The sequence below is a fragment of the Anser brachyrhynchus genome, assembly GCF_964034855.1.
Source record: "Anser brachyrhynchus genome assembly, chromosome: 9".
In the NCBI taxonomy this organism is placed as follows: Eukaryota; Metazoa; Chordata; class Aves; order Anseriformes; family Anatidae; genus Anser; species Anser brachyrhynchus.
This window is the reverse complement of record NC_137703.1, coordinates 26,613,329-26,633,431: the sequence shown is the minus strand read 5'-3', so window position 1 is coordinate 26,633,431 and position 20,103 is coordinate 26,613,329. Positions and strand designations below refer to the sequence as shown.

Below are 20,103 nucleotides of genomic sequence, written 5' to 3'. Positions count from 1 at the left end.
AAATCCATTGTGCAATTAAAATAGCATGTTCCACAGCATCTCTGCAACTTCAGCTGAGCAAAATGCTGGCAATAAGAAGCCTGCAAGTGATTTTAGATCTAGCTAAGGAATCACCATTGAACTGATCAATCTCAGACGGCAAGCCAAGCAAAATTATTCAGAAACATCTGGTGCAGCTGTACAGGTGTTTCTCTGTCCCTGATGATTTTGGGGGGAATATATTAATGATCTGAATGAGGGCTTCCTGTCAGGACTGCTTGTGCGATGACACATTCCTTCTAAAAGTTTATGTTGCAGTATGCAGTTTTCATAAACAAGATAGAGAGGAAAGTGTTTAAAATGATGATGCTGCCATGATACTGCTGATAACTTAGCTGATGCCCTGTTCATGTGCACGTGATGCAATTTTCATATTTTAATCTTAAGTAGAACCAGAAATGACAATTATGAAAAGACAAAATAGATACCACCAACAGCTGTAATTGCTATCTACGCTGCTCAAGGATGGGCAAAAGACATAGTAAATCAATATTAAGATCTCTACATGCGCAGGTATCACAACAAGAACATCATATAACATCATTATAAGAAAATCCTAATAAAATTTGGACAGTTATTCCAAAGAATACAGGATGAACATGGAGTGTATGTGCAGCTAACTAGTCCTCTGCACTTTCAGCTGGTGTCTTAGGAGAAAAGAAATGCTTGCCTGTATAAAAGCATAACTCTCTTTCCATAAGAAAAAAACCAACATATCTTAGGGAAAACATTTATTTTTTCAAGGTGAATATATATTCCTTGCTTTACTAGTGAGAATTTTGACATTTTTTTTCTTGGTCATGTCAAAACGATAAAATTGTTGAAGATGAAGTGACATTGGTTTTCTTCTAAAATAAGTAAGCCTCAATGCTTCTTTTTGTCCTGAAATGCAGGTGGCATGTTTTATTTGGAACATTTGGCCTAACTACTCAAATGGTGTGCCTTCTTAAGCAATTCCATATTAAAAATTAAAAATATTCCCATGTTCAAGAAAATGTACATGATTTTCAGTCAAGTAGAAGTAAATAATATTATGATGCAGCTTCTGTATAAGGTTTTGAAGTAATTAGAATGAAATAAGAAAATGTAGAATGTAAGCAAGATCTGCATGCCACTAAATATTCAAGACACTAAGATAATTGAAAAAAAAGCCTATAAACTGAATGTGTATGAAAAAAGCAAGCAAAATATTCTGCATACTAACTTGCTATGAAAAAGAACAAATACAACCTTTTTTTTTCAATTCTAGAAACAGCACTATGATACTACAAGATAATATATAGCACATCTGCATATAAAGTCTGACTTCATCTGTAACCTTTTAATATGTCTTTATATAACTATTAACTTTTTTTCTTAATGTAAAACAGAGTTAGCCCAGCATCTCTTGGCACACACATGATGTTATCTAAAGTGTGTTTCATTTTGACCATACTCAGAGTTATCAAACACAATCTTCTGTACTCGTCCTTCTACAGTATTGAAAATGAGGATCGAACAGTACATCACAGGTATCTCAGTTAGTATTCTGCACTTCTATTCACTAAAAGCAATTCATTTTCACATATACTTTTCTTCTTGTTTCCAAGTACAAGGCTGCCTAGTGCCAATTATGTGTATGGTACCTTTCTCTTGAGCTCAGACTCACACTGGAGGTAAATTTGGTTTTGAACGTAGACCTTACCCAATGCATAAGCAGGAGCCAGAACTCTTCAGTAGTAATTTTTCTGATTTGTTTAATGGAAGTTTAAATAATGCTATACATTTTGAATGGGTTTTGGAATTCATTAATTTGCACAGGAATAGAAATGAAGATCTCTCAGCACCATTCAATCAAATAGCCCATCAATCAAAACAGTCCACAGATGGAATCAAACACCTTTCTGTCCGTGACAATTTAAAAAACAAACAAACAAAAAACTAATTATGATATTGAATCCAGATTGCTCCATTTATTATACAGGAAATACATCTTACACTTTCCTCTTATGTTATTGATAGTCTCTCTTGAAAATTTTTTTGCTGGTTATACTCTTAAATATATCTGCAGCCCACAGATATTCCTATAAATTTTGTTTATATTACTCTAAGCTCCTTATTCCTTACCAGGAAGAATATTTTAATAAAAGGTTTAGTGTAGGCCTCTGCTTATAAACATGAATTTGTGCATGCAGAGATAGAGATTTGCCCAATTTCAAAATCTATACAGAATAACAACTTGTTCTCTTCAGCCATTTTATACGCAGTTCACCAAAAAAGCAGTGTGATTTTTTCCCTGTAAACCACCACGAGGCCATATTTTTTAGAACACAATCCACAGAATGATGTCAGCTTGTGTTTTGTTTAACACCTGGACATTGCAGAACCCTGTAGAAGTTATACATAACCAGATGGTATTAACGAGCAGCTGTCCAAGTCTGTTTGAGTGTGGTGCAAAAGTACAAACTGCAGTTCTGGCTAGAGTTTACTCCTCTTAATGAATTTCTACAAGAAAAAGCATACTATGCCGGTGAGATTATAATGCTGTTTATTTTTAATAGAAGAAATTTTCCCCCTTTGGTGACTAGATAATGCATGGAAATGGAAATCTATCAATTCTGACCAAAAGCTAATGACAGTAAAATTTCCTGGGCAACCCTGAGTGTAGGGAAGTTCAGGCCAATTCACTATATATATATATGACATTTCTGTCCTTTAGGTTCCCTAGCATTTTTGACACCCTTCACCTTAGGGAGCCAATTCTCACTTAGCCCTATTTACTTGTCGCAAGAGCCCCATTTCTCATGCTGCAACTGGAAAGTGCCAAGCTCTTCCTTTTCTCTCCTGTGTTCTTTCTCAAACCCAGTAGTAGAGACTGAGTGGGCTTTCTTCTTGGACTGCCAGGAACTTTTGCATCTGATCCCTTCCTGAAATCAAAGAAAATATAAATATTTGATGCTGAGACAATTATATGGGAACAGAAATTAATTTTAGAGCATCCATGTCAAGGACTCCTGTGAGCCTTTTAGACACCCCAGGACTACCTCCAACAGAGCAGGGACTTCCTTTCTAATGTAAACACGCCTGCAGCTCACCAAAAACATGTTAATAATGGTAACAAATAGCCCTACTATGTCTTGTATTTCAGGAGCCAGGGGAAGTGTGCAAAAGCTATTTTTAAAGATGAAGCAGGAAGACTCATTTTACTTCATGAGTAACACAGGGATTAAAAAGAACAAAATTTTTTATTTTTATACACACACACACACAAGTTGAGGGGGTGTCAAAAATCTGTAGGAGTAAAAGGGAAGAGGTACGAGAAAAGAAGTTCTATTTATCCTGCCATTATCTTACCAGTCTGTGTTTCTTTGGACAGTAATCATGGGACCCAGATGCTAAGGGTAAGTGATATTTTCCCACAAGCAGTTTCTGGCTCATTGGCAGCTTTTGTAGGCAGTTGTGTTGGCAGCCTTGGAGCTGCCTCTGGCTCTATTTTGTGCCTTTTCTCTTGATGGGCTGCCTGGGCTGCCCTGTGCAGCTGGATGCCATCTCCCTCCACCAGCCCATGGGCTTTCTGGAGCTTTACACTGCAGAAGTCCCCTGTGAAATGGATAAATGGGCTCTTCGAAGACAGAAAGGGTATCTCTTTCCTGGCTGTTGTAGACATTAGGTGAATTACTACTTCAGGTACTTGGGAAAACTTCATCCATTTTGCAATTTCTGGCTTCCTTAAGCCTTAATATTGGTCACAAATATGCAGCTAGGTACAAGGCCAGGTCATGTCATTTTTTTTTTTTCTTTTTTTTTTTTTTTTCCTCCCCCACTGTCTTTTATCTCTGCTGCTGTATTCTGCAGTCTTTTGCAAACTTTTTTTTTTTAATTGTGCCAAACTTATCATGTATTAACAACATCACACCATCAGAAAGTAAATACAGTATCTCAAATATGACAAGATTTCTGTACTTTAGGCAGAAATGGGAGATTTTTTCCCTCCAATTTACATGCAACTCAATAATGCCTGAAAAATTTTAAAAGTATGTAAAAATATGTTATTTGTAAGTCATTGTCCATATTCTGTATTAAACACATGGATACAACTCTTAAAATGTTTTTTTTAAAATTGTTCCATGTATTGGATATGTATTTCACTATGTAGCTAATATACAGTATTTCTTTTATAAATTTATTATTTTGTTGAACAAAATCAGAAGAATGTTTATAAAAGATATTTGGAAGTAAGGCTCTTGGGCTTTTTAGCAAAACAAGGAATAATATGTTTTCATACTTTTTCCCTTTTTTACCCAGTGTGTTCTGCTACATTTACAGCTGAATAAAAAATACCTTCCTTGAATAGTGATTAACTTCTCCTTTGTGGCTTTCTAACTTCCAGTTTATTAATTCTGGATTTTTCATTATAATCAGTAAATTGCATATTTATCAAATGATTACAATAAAAATGCAGAAAATTCTATTGTGGCTTTACCTGCAAAAACAGATCTCTAGAGGTTTTGCTTTATGTTGTTTTTATTCCAAGTGCTCTACATGCTTTCTAGTTACTAGAAATCTGAGAGATCACTTGTTAGATTTGATTGGAATTGTGTATCTTTTGTCCACAGAATCATTTCCTGGAAATTTACACATTGAAAATGTTTATTATTTGGCTCTATATATGCTGTTTCTTTGGATTTTTAAATAGAAATAATGAACTCACTAGAAATAAAAATAAAATAAAATAAAATAAAATAAAATAAAATAAAATAAAATAAAATAAAATAAAATAAAATAAAACTCTCAACCAATTTGTGAGAGATTTTTTACACTTTGATGTCACCAAATCTGTGTAATTGTATCTCTGTCAGGAAATTACCACATGCCAGAGATTCCTCTATGAAATGCTGACAGTCCATAGTCCTAAAAATGTATGATTCTTAGAATTTATTTTTACTAGGCTGACATCAAAGACCATTGTGGATATTTTGGCCTTTGTGAACTGGTTGGTGATATTTTTATTCATCGTTAGTACTGCAAGAATCTAAAGGAAGAAAAGGCTCCCCTTGCAAAGAGGTGGTCTTGTTTTTCATTTGCATCTGGTTTTTTGTTTGTTTGTTTATTTGTGTGTGTGTGTTTTGTTTGGTTGGTTATCTTAAGTGCATGAAGAATGACGGGTAAAGGAAATTCTAAATCTAGGCATATTTAGAATATGTTTTTCCTCTAATATGTTTTATCAATTTGCTTTCAGGACATTTTTTGTTGTTCTTACAAAGTCTAATACTCATGACTTCACTCAGTTCCTGTTGTTCAAAGATGTGTGCCTGTTATGGAGAGATTGCAGGACCTGTAGATTTTAAGCTATTTGGCCCATAGTTTTTAAATATCTTTTATGAAATGGCCTGCATCCTGTAGAAATTTTCATTTTAAGTGTTTCTAGCTTTTCCTCATAGGTGAGCTTGTACTACAAAATCAAAACAAAACAAAAGCACCAAAAGCCAGAAAAAAAAAAAAAAAAAGAAAAAAAAAGAAAGAAAAAAAAAGAAAAAAAAAGCCATAGTGGCTAATGTTTGCCATGCACTTTCTGGAAGTACTGCAAAACTATTTCTGGAACAAGATTTCCCCAACTGAATCCATTTTTTAAATGAAATATCTGAAGGATACCATTAATGTGTCATATTGTCCATCCACATGGCAGCTGGCTCCTTGTGCTTTCCTCGCTAAACTGATGTAATTAAACAGGATTGTTCCTTTTCCTCCCTGCAGCGCTTCAGTACCAAAAAGTTTCTTCAAAGAAACTCCCAGACTGTAACTTGTGCAGCTCTGCAGAGGGGAGCTCTCACTGTACTTCAAAGCGGAGAAAATCCTGCAGCTGTCTGGAGCCCGCTTGCCCCAGGAGGTGTCACTGTTGGGACTGGCAGGGTGAGCTCCAGAGCTGCTGTTTATTTTTTAAAGACTGCATTGACCATGAGGTAGGAATTGACCTGTATTACATCTCCCCTCCCCACTCCAGCCCTTCTGGGAAAAGGTAATCACAGGTAAAATTAGCTGTTTTTTATATGGAGGTATGGGCAAATACAGAAATTAGCAATAATGAAAAGTAAATAAAAATTGAATGCTATCTTCTATCTGAGAAATACATGCAAATCCAGGCTAGATGCAGTAGTTATTTCCCTACTCTCAAAGTGCTTCTAATTTATACTGGATCAGAGAGATATTGTAACAATATAACATTTTTTTCCCCCATTCCTTTGAGGTGAAGGACAAATAAATTTGTGATGTGGTATTTATTGTGTAAATGTTAAGATTTTGGTAAATAGTACTCTATATTTACTAAATCATTTTATTTTAGGGGAAAAAAAAAAAAGATATAGATCACCCAAGAACTGAAAGTTTTCTAACTACAACTATAATGCAAATAATCTTCAATGCAGACTTAAAAGAAATATATATATATTAACTAGCTTTAAGATTAGAAGTTATGAGGATGACTATTCTATTTCATGGAAAAAAATATCTTTGAAAGTTAAGGTTAGATTTTGGAGAAGCCTACTACAGCCTGAGGTAAGTGCTTCCAGGGTTAATTATATTCACTATCAACATTTTGCACTTTATTTGTATCAGTGTCATTTTTCAGCCTTCAAGCTAGGGATTCATTTCACTAGATCTGTCAGTTTGCCCATTTTCCATTGGTTTAGGTGTTAAGAAGAGCACACTGACCATTGTTAAAATATCAAATTTTACCTCCAAGAATCTGGAGGTAAGATTTTGAAGTTCTTTGTCTTTGTGTTGTCACTGTGGAAAGCCCAGAAAGGCAGGGTTCCCCTATCATTCAATAACTTCATTTTCTTGTGCTCTTAATTTCTCTGAGCTTTGATGTATGTTTTAGTCTAGTTGTGAGAAATGCGTATATAAAATGCCACATGCATACAACATTTTCAAATTTTTGTGGCTTTAAATCCCAAGTTTCAGGTGAACCCTGTGCACAAAGAAAAATGATTGCCCATTAATTTTTAGGCCTATAATCTTAAAATGTCTCAAAATGTCATAGAAGTAAATACGTCACAGCCAGGATAAATCTTTAGAGTCTTCCTATTTTTTAATTTTTTAAAGCAAAGTTATACTATACACGGTAGCTTCAAAAAAGCATAATTATCCCATGTTTTGCACAATATATTTATCAGTAATCCGTTCTGTGTGCAACTTTAAGATAAAAGCTTGTGGATACTTCACTGCTTGCTTTTCCAAGTCCACTAAAAATAGAAAAGTTGCACGTTGTCAGGCTGGCCGGTAGAGGCCTCTCTAGATTTGCCTTCCGACGAAGCCCTCAGCCTGCCTGGAAGCAGACGCAGTTAGCAAAAGTATTTGAAAAGATTCTGCTGTGGTGTGTGTGTGTGTGTGTGTTGGGAGGGGGGTGAGATCACTTTTTAATGCCCTTTTAAGTTGCAAGATGTTGATTAATGTTGCCCTTTACATTAATGATGTTTCAAGTAAAAGAAAACAAATTTAAAATGGATAAATTCTATTGAGGATGCATTAATTAAACAGAGACTTTACCATATGCTGTGGCTGGAGTGCTTGCTGGCCTTTCTGTTGTTGTTACCTGTGTAAAATCCACCCCATCCTCTACATGAATGCCCATGCTGAATAGCCATTTGAATGCAGGCTTTAGTTTGATTCGCCATACAAGGGGTACTGTGTCACTGTGTTTTCTTTCTAGGAGTCACTAAGTGATTTCTATATCTGTTGTCATGGTGATATAGCAAAGCAGGGGAAAATGGGGGCAACTCCAGGCTTTTTCTACACCCTCTGCACTAAGAACTAAGATGTTGTTAGCAGGCCTATAAAACGTTGGGCTTTATCTGGGCCTTCTTTTTGTTCTCTGATTGTCAATAAAACTCATTTTAAGGGTAACAAGGACATCTAAATGTCATCTGTCACAGTGTTAGAGAGATTAAGTTTGTTTAGGAACTTGTGCTGGACAAAAGGCCACTATTTGTTCGGCAGATACAAAGCAATGTTGGCCATCAGCAATCTTGATTTAGAAGGAGGCCGCATGGAGCATCCAGGAAAGATCATCTCAGTTGCAGGTGATACTAAGAGGCTCCTTGACATGACAGCATTTAAAACAACACCAAAACAAATATGGGTTTTGGTTAGGAGTGGTTTTATCAAGGTTTTGTTCTCTTGTGTGTGTTGTTGGGCCTTTTGTTGCTGGTGGTGTTTTTTTGTTTTGTTTTGATTTTGTTGTTGTTGTTACTGTCTGCATTGTAGACTGCACATTACTGGAGTAGCTGCATAGACCTGAGGTAAGAAAACAGCCATTGACAGCAGACGGCCTGTTTAAAAACATGACACACACACCTGATAGTCCTTGAATGAATAAAAAAAGAAGAGGGAAAGGAGGTTTTTCATGGAAAATCCAACAATAATAGGTGCTGCATTAACTCAGCATTTACTCAATAATGAGGCTAAATGGAAAGTACAGATTAATGAAGTCATTGGTGTTATTAAAATCAAATCCTGTGGTTCATATGCTTTTCTTAATAATGAACATTGTGGCTATTGGAGAGGAAGAACAGGATTTTTTCTATTAATTTGGCACACGTCCCAGATCTCATTCAACCAGAACCTATCCTGTGCAAAATGCAACCCATGGCCTTTATATTCCACAGTCTTTCCGTTTTATATTTGTGTTAATCCAGAGAAAAGGCTTTTCTTTTTTTTTTCTTTCTTTCTTTTTTTTTAATAAAAAGCAAGGGGTGATCTTTAAGCCTAAATATTAATTAAATAGCACAGACCAGCCATGTTTTTTTTAGTGCAAAGGTTGGTTGAAAAATGTCCCTCGAAGGGACATGTGATGGTGTTTATTGCACTGCCACTGTATTTAGTCCTAATACTTATGTTTGGACAGAAACACGATGTATAATGCTGTCTGAAATATTTTATGTCTTGTTGTGTGTATAATGAGATTTATCATAGAATATTCAGAACTCAAATCTTGTGAGGTAAAAAATATTTTAATCTCATTTGGTAAGATTGCTATAGTTCCAATACCAAACAAGCAGGATTTGAGATGCAGCTGAACAATGGAGTTGGCAAAGCTGAATGCTCATTTCACAATACACACAATGAGAACTGCTTGTTTGACACGTGGAAGGAAGCTGCATGACTTACTTGGTGGTGGGTTGTATGCATCACGGCAGTACCAGCTCCTTAGTGAAGTATTTCCTGTTATTGTTTTCCCAAGGGTTTTATTCAGCTGTTTTGCTCGGGGGTCTGCAGAGTAAACAGTAGAGGCATGTCGTGTGGCATGGGAGAGGAGAGAAGACCCATGGGAATGGGTCATGTTCTCTTGGGTAACCCAGAATTGAAAAGCATGCAAGAATGTTGCTTCTCAATGAATTAGACCTTTCTCTATAACGAGCTATCCCAAATCAACCCATCAGTTGGTTCTGCATGTGGGTGAGAGCAACCCTGGCTGAACAAGTAGGAGTTCCTGCAGCATGTTCTGTAAGCTTCCATTTTCCCCATATCTTTAAACTGCGTTCATCAGTGAAATTAAATTCAAACACTACAGTAAATCTCCCAGAAGGAAGACTTGTCCAGTACCGGAAGGTGTATTATCTCATTCCCCTCTCTGGGTAGGTGACATTAGAAGTTAAACACGTGTAACCGTGCATATAGTAAAACTCACTGTAACATATTCAGCCATAGGACCCTGTTCCAAGAAATTGCTTGCCTAATAGCAAAAAAGTTGTGTTGAAATTGAGGGTGGTTTCTATCCCTTATAGCAACACTATCTACCATTTTCAGTGCATCCAGAGGCTTGAGATCCATCCCTGCCACAGAGGGCAGCTGAAAGGTGCCCGGTGGGAGAAGACAGTGTTGCTCTCTTGTCTCTTTCTATATCACTATGTCCGGGGAATGCAAAATTGTGGCAGGGAGCCTCTCTACCACCTACTGCTTCTTCCTGTGAAAGCAGCTTTCCCATCCAAGCAATTTACATGGTTTTCTGACCTCTCTGTGACCAGGCTCTTGCAAATTACTTATTACCAGGAGGCCAGAACCCAGGCTTTAGTGTTCAGTATTGGAATCAGTTGGCAGGAAAAAAGCAAACACACACACAAAAAAAAAAAAAACACCGCAAGGATGCTGTGAGAAAAAAAAATGAGTGGGTTTTTCTTTGCAGGCTTCTTTATGTTTATGACCTGCCACTCTCCTGTTTTCTATTATTTTAGGTATGTAGTCTTCTATTCATTCAGCCACACCAAAGACTCTACACTCCGCAGTAAGCTACAGACCAGTCTTTGTGTAGAAGCTAGAAGATCTTGCCCATCTGACTCCACTTGCTGTGGAGAAGGTATTGCCTCAGTTTCCTTCTGCCTAGAGTAGGAACTCTAGTATTTATATGTTCATGACACTTTATTGGACCCCATGCAAAAGACAGTTTGATGATGTGAAATACTTTCTTTCTGTGGAAGAAGCTAAGATAGAAGAATGAGTGAGTGATATTAATGCCCAGTCAATTTTACATGTAAATTTATTTTTTTCAGTTCCTTCCTCTGCCTCTGCAGTGACAGTTCGTGCAAGCTGTCACCTTGGCATCACTGGGACGGCTAAGTGCTATTCAGTGTGAAAAAGGGTTGCAGAATTAGGCCTCAGTTAGGAAATGTTTTAGGGCCATCAAAAGCCTGACCCTTTCTCTGCCTTCAAAGAAGTTATTGCTAAGTATTATTAGACTGTTCAAACTGGGACACTTGTAATAGTGCTGGGAGTAGAAAGTGCTTGGCTTCAGTAGGCGTTTTGCATCAGTAAGGTCTCCAGGAGCAAGCTAGCAGCCTTTGAGCTTCCCACGTGCTGTTGGGAATAAGTGGGCAAAGGTGCTTGTGAGTCTTTAGGTGCACAGAACTGCTTCATCAAGGCCTGGATCCAGATACCCTTCCTTTCACTGAGAAGCACCTTGTGTTGTGTAATATACTTTTTTTTTGATGTGAAGTAAAGCCCAGAAGAGTCAGTCCTGTCAGTTGGTGGGTGCCTTCAGCATCCATTAAAGTGAGCAAGAGCAGAGGTGCATTTGCCCCTGGTTAGCAAGCACAGACCTTTAATGTTAAGGAGAGAAATTACCTGGTTGTACACCAGAGACTTGAAAGCTGTGTGAAAATTTTACATGTTATTAGAGCAACTGCTCAGAAAGGAAAAGGGGAATAATAAAATTACTTCCTTGTATTCTTATCTGCCACAGATATTAGATATGGTTATATTTGGTAAAATGATTTCTTTGGTAGTACTTATTTTGATGTTATTCCTGCTTGTGGTTTAAATAATAAAATAGCAATGAATTAGCTATGTACACTGAAAGGAGAAAAGTACTGTCATCTACTGTTGGAATAGCAGGGAGTTAGAAAATATGTTATTATTATTATTACAACATTCAATTTAGCAATGAGTTTTATGTTTACATTTACAGAACCAGCTCAGTTAAAGAAGTTATTGCTATTATAAAATTAATTCTTACAAATAATAAGAGAAAAAATTAGCAAGACAGCAAAAATGAGTTTTATTATATTTTTATAACTGTTCAGTTACTGTGAATTGCTAAGATTTGTAAAGATCTTTGAAGATGAAAAGCTCTGTGTAATAGTATTATAATGGCTTGGAGAAAGTAAAGGAAAAAACCTAGTTCATCCTGTTAGAATCCTTTTAGAAATTTTAACAAATCCAATGGCTTTCAAGTAGTGGAAATATTTCAGGAAGTGCCAACACCACTACTGCTGTTGCTCCAGGCTATATTAGCATATACCATAGTGTGCATGGAAGCAAAGCTTAACTAAGGTCATTCTAATAAATTTTGAACAGTTACATGGGCCTCATTTGACTTTCTGTCCTGTATGAAAGGCAACCTCTACATGCTGCAGCAGCCAGCAGAAACACCTCCATCGTCTTATCAACCTCATCTGCATTTTTCATCATCTGAAAGAGCTGCAAGTAATGCTCAGCCTGTGAATTTGGTGCACGTGTGTGCTTTTTCCATCTTTGGTATAGGGGCTGAACAATGGCTTTTTTTTTACCCTGAAAGGAGCTGAAAATGTATTTTATTCTGCTATCTCTACTTCTGGCTCCCACTTCATTCTCTCTTTTTTGTTACCAGATTCGAGTTCTCAGCTATAAAAGGATAACATTTTGCCAAATTCCTTTGATAATCAGTTCCCTCCTCCATTCACAGGAGAGCTGCAAGGCTTCAGCAGCATTCCAGGAAGCCCTTTCCCTTTTGTTGATAGAAAAGACACCTTGAAATCCTGATCTCAGGAATTCCCATCAGCTGTGGCTAGGGAGCTGGTCTGGCTGGGTTTCGAGCCCTCCACACTCTTACTGCAGAATCTGGAGCTCCTTCCACTCCATGTCCTTCTTCCTACAGGGTCCCATACCTGTAACATGTTTTTCTCAAATGAAAGAACTGGAATCAACACTATGAAGTTTAAATTAAATATTTTGCTTTCTCTGAAAAAGTTTGTTAGATTTATACATTTATGTATATTGTTATAAATTCTTCATGTCCATTTTGACTACATTGCACTGTACAGTGGAAAATGGAAAAAATACTCAGCTCTCTACCGTAGTTTAATTATGAAACCAAAATAATAAGTTTCTCTTTATCATAGTTGCATTTGCCACCTTTTCATTTCAGTAAATCCCTTTTTCTTAGGTGAAGCTCCTAAGAGCCTTTCCCAGCTATTCAGGTTTCATACTTGGATCATGCCCTTCTTATGTGTCTCCTTTCTAATGTAAATAACCCCGTTCTTTCAACTTCTCTTCAGGTGAGGATTTTATTTTTATTTTTTTCAGGTTCTTGGCTATTCTTAATTTTCTTTTTGCCAGCTCCCCTTTATCTCTGCATTACCCCTTACACAGAAAGTGATAAGAAATGATGCTGTATTCCTGAAATGCTTTTATCATTGTAAAGTCATTTAATGATAATTTTAATTTTGCCATCATGTTCTTGCATCATGTTTTCTTTTCACTGTCATTTGATATTACTATTATTGATGTCCATGTTGACTGTCTTTCTGAATGGATTTTAAATGAAAACACTCTAAGGTTCGGGGGGGGGGGGGAGAACTGAAGCACATTATAAAAAAAAAGAGAGAGATGTATATTTGTTATCATGGTAATGGTATCTCATCACACATACGGATGCATCTCTCCAAGGGTGAATTACAGTCATCCTTGATTGTTGAAGGTGTTTTAACTGCTGTTTTTAACAGCTCTTCCTTTTTTTTCTTCTTCTTCTTTTCTTTTCCTGGTTTTGCTGACAGGTTTGCAAACTTTTTGGCAAACTTACACCAAGGTTTATGTAACAGAACCAGGTGCACTCTGCTTTGGTTTTGATTCTACAGCAAGAGAGGCACATAGCTGTAATTTTATTCAAGTCCCCAGCACCATTTTGTTTAAATTGTTTTGCATTTTGTACTAGCTTTTGGTAGTTCACCTGTCTGCATGTTCTTCAGGGTATACTGAATATTGCTAGGCTGATAGGATGCTTAATGAATTCTTATCAAAATGTGATTGTGTCTTCCACTGTGTCAAAGCAAATTGCAAAAAGACTGAAAGCGGAGTGTGTTAAGTCACCCATATGTGAGACTTAGAAGAGTTTTGCTTAGCTTTAGACATCCAGTTCTGTTAGGAGTCTGATCTCTCAAGATTTCCTGTCTGCTCCATCAAGAGCAGGAGTAGTATTTTCAAGTGCAATGAAGCCACAAGCAGTATCTCATGCACCACCCTGGCACCCCCAGTCTTCCAGCTTCTGCAGAAGGAGACATGGGCCAGGTCACAAACAGCCTATCTCCTCTGGGGAGAGGAAAGGCTGTGCACAATCCACTACTTTGTCCCTTCAACACGTACAAATCTTTCCAAAGGCCTTTGAGATGTTTGCGCAGTCTCTTGTGTTTCTGCAACTTGATCACCAGCAACTGAATGTGATTAAATACAACCAGCCAGGAAAAGTAACCCTCATTCTACCCCTGATTCTTACCATAGCCCAAAATGAACATGAGAATAGTATTTCAGTGTTGTCTACAATTCAGTACTTTGGATCTTTGAGGACCTATTACACAGCACACGTTTTGGTGCTGCTATCTATCACTCAATCTGCTGCATGACCTACTCTTTGGTTATAATGGGATTTCTGACTTTAGTAGTTACTGCACCTTTTTGTCTTTTTAGTGCTCAAGCCCGCAGATAACATCCAGTGATGCTAGTTTGCAGAGAGACAATACTACAAGTTCCTGTGAGTAATCTCTGTTTTATAGGTATGGGCAATCTTAAATTATTGCTCTTGATTCCTTTCATTAAGTATTAATTTCAGTGGACTGTAGCACATATACACCAGTAATACTGCATGATGTTTTGGCTTCCTTGTCTAGATTGATGTAAGAGAGTTGCAAGATCAAGGCAGACATTCATCTCAGGACAGAGCTGTTATCTCCAAGTATCAAGCGTAAATAGCTTTAGGTGTGGATATGTTGATTATTTTGGTTCTCAGAGCCCTTCACTACTTTCCATTTGTATCCAAGTTATTCAGTGTGCAAGCTTTTATTTCTCAACAGAGCTGCTACCTTATCCACCCTGATTCTTTCCTAAATATTCAGTGGCTTTTTGCGTGACCCCTTTTCTTTAAATAATGAATCCAAAGAGCCTGATCCTAGACTTTCCCTCTCAAGTGGCAGCTCAGGAACTTATCTGAGATTAAACACAGTGTCAGACCAGCACCTAAAATGTCTACTGTTAACTATTAAGTCCTCAGAGCTGTCCAAAGAATTACATGGCAGCACATACCCCCCACTTCTAAACAGCAACAAATGTTGAGCAAGAAAGATTTGAGAGAAGCTAAATTATCTCGTTAAATTAACTGGAACATTTTAATTTTTACGAGAGTTGAGTGAGCTTGAGTAAATATGACGAATTGGAAGCTCACTTCATTTAGCAGACATCAAACACACACAGAACGTTGCCCAATTTAATTTAGCCCTGACAAGCCAGGAAAATGCTTGTGTAACATCAGTGAACAAGAAAAGGGCTAAAATTTACTCTCGGTTGAGAATGCATGCATAAATTCCCTTGACATAAACTGGTGTTGTATATGTATGTATGTATATATATATATATATATCATAAAACTTCCCTCAGGGAAAATCCTCCAAACACCTGCAACCAGAGAGAATTTGTGCTGCTATGAGTTATTCCCAATGAAGTCAATAGCTTTCCCTATTGTTCTAAATAGAATATGTAAACTCCTGTCTTACAACCCAAGGTTTATATCCTTTTCCTCTGCTGTCTCTTATCAAACACATACCAGCACAGTTGCTTGTTCAGTCATGCTCAGTAGAGTGGCTGTTATTTTTTTTTTGGCTTTATACCCTGAGCTTAATGGGCACATTTTGTGAAGAGTGAGCCAACCAGGTAAATAGCTGCTACTATGGAGTGTAAGAGCTACAGCTCTCAAATTAGGAGGTGCTTTTTGTCAAATAGGCCTCTGTAGCTCTAATATTAGTAACAAAACAAGGGCTTTTCAGACAAGAAAAAAATCTTTAGTCTGACTCTGTATCACGCTTAACGCTGTTGCCTTGTCAAATATGTCAATGTTCATATTATACAGCAGCATTCATCTGTGGATGCAAAAGTGCTTTACAAATATTACCTCTTGAGTAGTTTTAATTTATACTTAACAACCAGTTTTGTGAGATGCTACTCGGAAAGAATCACACTGAACTATTAAAAAAGTTAGTGTAAATAAATTATAGTGATTGCTTTGCTTTCCTGTTGCTCTTTAGAGGGGCGTTGGATTGAGCTCCAGTACAATGCTACAAAAGCATGCTTCAAACAGCTTTTTTTCTTTTTGTTTCAACACCCTGTCCACACATATCTAAATGCTTGTTCTGTTCCACTTTCAGCTTCTCTGCTGCTGTAATTGGTAAACATCCTGTAGTAGAGCGCCAGGAATAAAGTACACAGGGGCCGCAAGACAGACCCAAGTAGGGACATTATGCTCTCACATGCATACAATAGGCAAAAATATTTTTGGAAGGCATCCTTTTTCTCCAGCTTATTTATGAAATTGGATTACTTCTTTACATGCTTCAGAAACATTAGCTAGAAACATTACTGGAGGACTTCTTTGCCTTCAGTCTGTGCAACTTCTGACTGTGTTTTAAGGCACTTTTATTGAATTTTTAGGCAAATTTGCCTTGAGCACACTCTTTTCATTTTACATTTTCTGAGGACAAGACTGCAAACCTACTTGCAGAAGGCAGATGTCACAGACGCGTGTTATCAGTTTTAAACTGGTCTGTGAAACAGTGCGCTAGGATGTCTTGCACTGTTACCTGTCTGGAAATAATAGCAAATTACTTAGCTGCTCATTGATAACAAACTGGATGTTAGCATTCTTTGTCTTAATTTATCAGCTAGTTCATTAGTTATAAATTTTTAGGTTTTGTGAGCATCTCATTTGCTCAGTGTTCCTGTAAGAAATGTTATTATTTTAGTGTTAACAGAAGAATACATTGAAGCAAAAAGAAGTGAAAGAAACCTGCAGGGAAGCTGTCTTTGGTGTTTCTGTTCTTGATTTCCTGATGGTAGTGTTCTAGGTCTTGAATATCAGAGTTGGTACACACTCACAAAATTGCTTTGATGTTTCTGAGAACTGCTGGTACTTTTTCCCTTTGAAAATCTGGATTTTGGATCCCAAAGCTGGGTTCTCAAAAACATTTAAAAGCAGAGGCCTTTGTTTTGGCCAGGGATGCTCACAAAGGCAGTGAGTGAGTAGGAAGGTATTTGGACTGTGTAACAAGGGGCAGTTGTGCAGTGTGAAGGTGTTGCTGTGGAGCACAGTTATTTTATTCTTGCTGGTGATTTGGTGAGGGTGCTTTTTTAAACTGAGGAAAGCGTAGGGAGTGCTTATCCTCAGAGCCTCAAGTTGCTGTTTTGGGCTGGTTTTCATTATGGTCTTCTTTAGGGTAATATTTCTGCAGACAACTGTGTAGTTTAAGAAAGCTCCTATTCAGATACTTAAGCCTAAAATACTTAGATGTGTTTCTAGGGCATAGATTAAATATTGGCCTTCTATTTTTTGAAAACAGAGGAACTTACTAGACCCACCCTACTACTATAGGGCTATGTCCTGCCTGATGGGCTGCCGCAGAAGCACTAAAACTGTCGCACACAAAGGCACCACGGGACTCCCACCATCAACAGGAGCTCTCTGCCTGCCTCTGGCACTAGCTGTCAGAACCGCTTCATCTGAAATCAAGGTATAGAATCAGCAGCACTAAATACTACAGGACAAAGGCATAAACTAGTTTTGTAACCCTGGGCAACATGGATGTTTGCTGACTGACAGTGTGAATGACAGCCCAGTTGTCAGTCTAAAATATCATCCTCTAATCATTCCAGATGTCACCCGACAAGATGATGCTACTAAAAGGGGGAATAATTTGGGAAAAGTCATAAAGCCCATTATCTCCTGCTGAAACCATTTCTCTTTGCCATTTCTGAAGTCTCTGCAAAATAGATCCAGAATCCCGTATGTAGCACATGAATGGTTTATTAAGAGAGGGGCCACTTAGAACTGCACCAGGTACCTTATTACATTCCTAGGGAAACCTGCCCCCAGGCTATGCCACTCCTTCCTGTCTTGGCAGGTGACTCCAATCTGGCCATACAGGATAACGGAAATATTTCAACTGTTCCAGAATACAACAGCGAGCAAAAAGCTGTTGCTCAAATGCACAGCCTAGGAAATCAGAGAGGAGGTGGAGTTGTTCACAGTGGCAGCAGAGTACATTTTCTGGCTAAGACACTTATTAATATTTTTTCTCCTTAATAAAAAAAAAGAAATATCTGAAGACATTTGCATTCCTGCTCAATTGATTCAATGGAATTTTAATTTCAATATGAAGAGAAAACTACATTCTAAACTTCTGCCTGAAGGAAGGGCTGCACATAAAGGGAAAATAACAAATAAAGGAGAAAATCTCTTTTCAGAAGGGCAGTAAAATATAGCAGAAGAATGCAGGAGGAGGGGGAAACAGGAAAGGAAGGGAGAAAATTATCTTGATCTGGAGCCTGATATTTTGCAGGTATAGTCTGAAATGCTGCAGTCAGAATATAGTTTGTCATTCAGATGAAACTAAAATGAACCCACAAACTTGTTGATCATAACAGAGTGTTTTAATAATATAAATTAAAAATTGAAGATGCTTATTCATCATTGTGTTAAATCTTTCCAAGATCTAGAGGAAGACATTCCAGACTGTGAGCCATAAAATTCTTTATCTCATTAATATAAACTATTTGATAGAAATGGACTGAAAGAAAGCTGCCAAACTTTAGCAAAGAGGGGGGGAAAGTATGCTTGGAGCCACTGCTAAACATCTATGTCCTGTGGCTATATTGGGCCTGATTCTTCCATTTGCACTCATACTGGCTCTGATTAATTGCAGCGAAGACAGTGGGATTTCTTACGTAGTAATAAAATTGGAATGAATATAGGCAGGAGGTTGTAGTAATTTGTCTTAATGAATAATTTCAGATTGTTATCTACCTGAGCAATTCTAACACGGTCATTGTTATGATGAGGTGGGACATAGAAGAATTCTACCTAAGAAAAGGCAGATTTTCTTTTCGCCAGTTTTATTTCTATTAGTATATCATGATATTACAGTTTCTTCCAAACTAATTAGTAGTCCTTGCCAACTCTTTTCATTTTTCATGTGGTAATTCCCAAGCCTTTGCTCTTCCAAAGAACAGCTGGAATGTAGCACCAAATCCTTGAATATACGGTTACTTGAATGATTTTGTATACCTCCGAAGCTGTCAGTCTCATATAGCTCCAATCTAGAAGGAAAGTCTGAAAGGAAACATCAGGCCTGTAGAAAGTAAAAATAAACAGCAAATCTTGAAAAAAAAATCTGTGAGGAACATTTTAGACATTGAATTATTAAATTGATTATTGGATACTGCCAGCAGAAATTTTAAAAGTACTTCTTTTCCCTCCAGTATTTCAGCTTCCCATTTCCTATTATTTCATTCTTTTGGTCATATCACTAGTACCACATCTCCAATGAAATTAATGTTAAAGCAGCTCTAGGGCTCACTTGCATTAGTTGATGATTTTCTTTTATGAAATTTTAAAGAAATCTGTGGAAAAAAATGCCGTTAGTTGTCTTTCATCTAGGAAGGTCATGCCCTTAACTATAATTTAATTCCTTGTTGCTATGGTTTAGTGCCGTGCTTTGAACTGCCCATTGTACATACCACTAAGTTTTCTATAGAAACTGAATCTGCCTATGCTTCTGTAAGATCAACAACTTACCAGCCTTCTGAATACAAAGGAGTAACAATAATTTTAAAAATCACAACTAAAATGATTACGATTAGAACTGCAATTAGTTAGGACTGGACGTTGTGCAGCTAAACCTGTGTGACGTAGATCAGCCCTCAGTGGCTAAACAGTTGCATGGGGCTTTGCAATTCCCTCTCTGGAGTTACGGACCTTACTCCTCTGCTTTGGTTCTTGAGCAGCACATGCACCAACCACTCTTTAAAGAATTTCCTCTTGCTCTTTCTTCTCATCGACAATCATCCCTGTTTTGCCCTATACTATCCCTTGGCAAAAGTGACAGGTTAGTGAGGATAAAGAGAGAGCCATGAGAGAGCTACTGAACAGCCTGGCCTCCAGCAACCAAAGGAAGTCCCAAGCACACTGTGTGCCAGTGGCTGGGAAAAGTACAATCAGGCAGAGGGATCTCTTAAGTACAAGCCAGGTTCCTCTGCTCTTCCCCACGTTTCTGCTACTGGCTGCTGCTGGAGGTGGTACTCTGCTTGAGAGACCTTTGGTCTCTTGCAGCCTGGTTGTTCTTATGCAAAAACTTTTATGCACTTTGATTTTTATTCTGTTTTTTGTAGATAGATAGATTTATAAAGGATAGAAGGACCAGAAGAAAGTTCTCTCTTTTCACATTTCTGTAGTGCTCATTTTACAGTCTGTTCACCGCCTAGAAGGAAGAAAGAAAGGGAAGATGAAGAGAAACAATATTA

General features: G+C 37.5%; 1 protein-coding gene across 4 annotated transcripts in view; it reads left to right on the top strand.

Annotated features, from left to right (window-relative positions):
• Positions 1 to 20,103, top strand: part of LOC308199573 (uncharacterized protein) — a 132,089-nt gene that overhangs the window by 14,017 nt on the left and 97,969 nt on the right. The window contains exons 3-4 of one of the 4 annotated variants that reach the window (XM_080603930.1): positions 5,773 to 5,928; positions 14,230 to 14,293. In XM_080603930.1, coding sequence (XP_080460056.1) covers positions 5,773 to 5,928; positions 14,230 to 14,293 — 220 coding nt within the window. The other 3 variants (XR_013954706.1, XM_080603929.1, XR_013954707.1) reach the window with 3 other exon arrangements.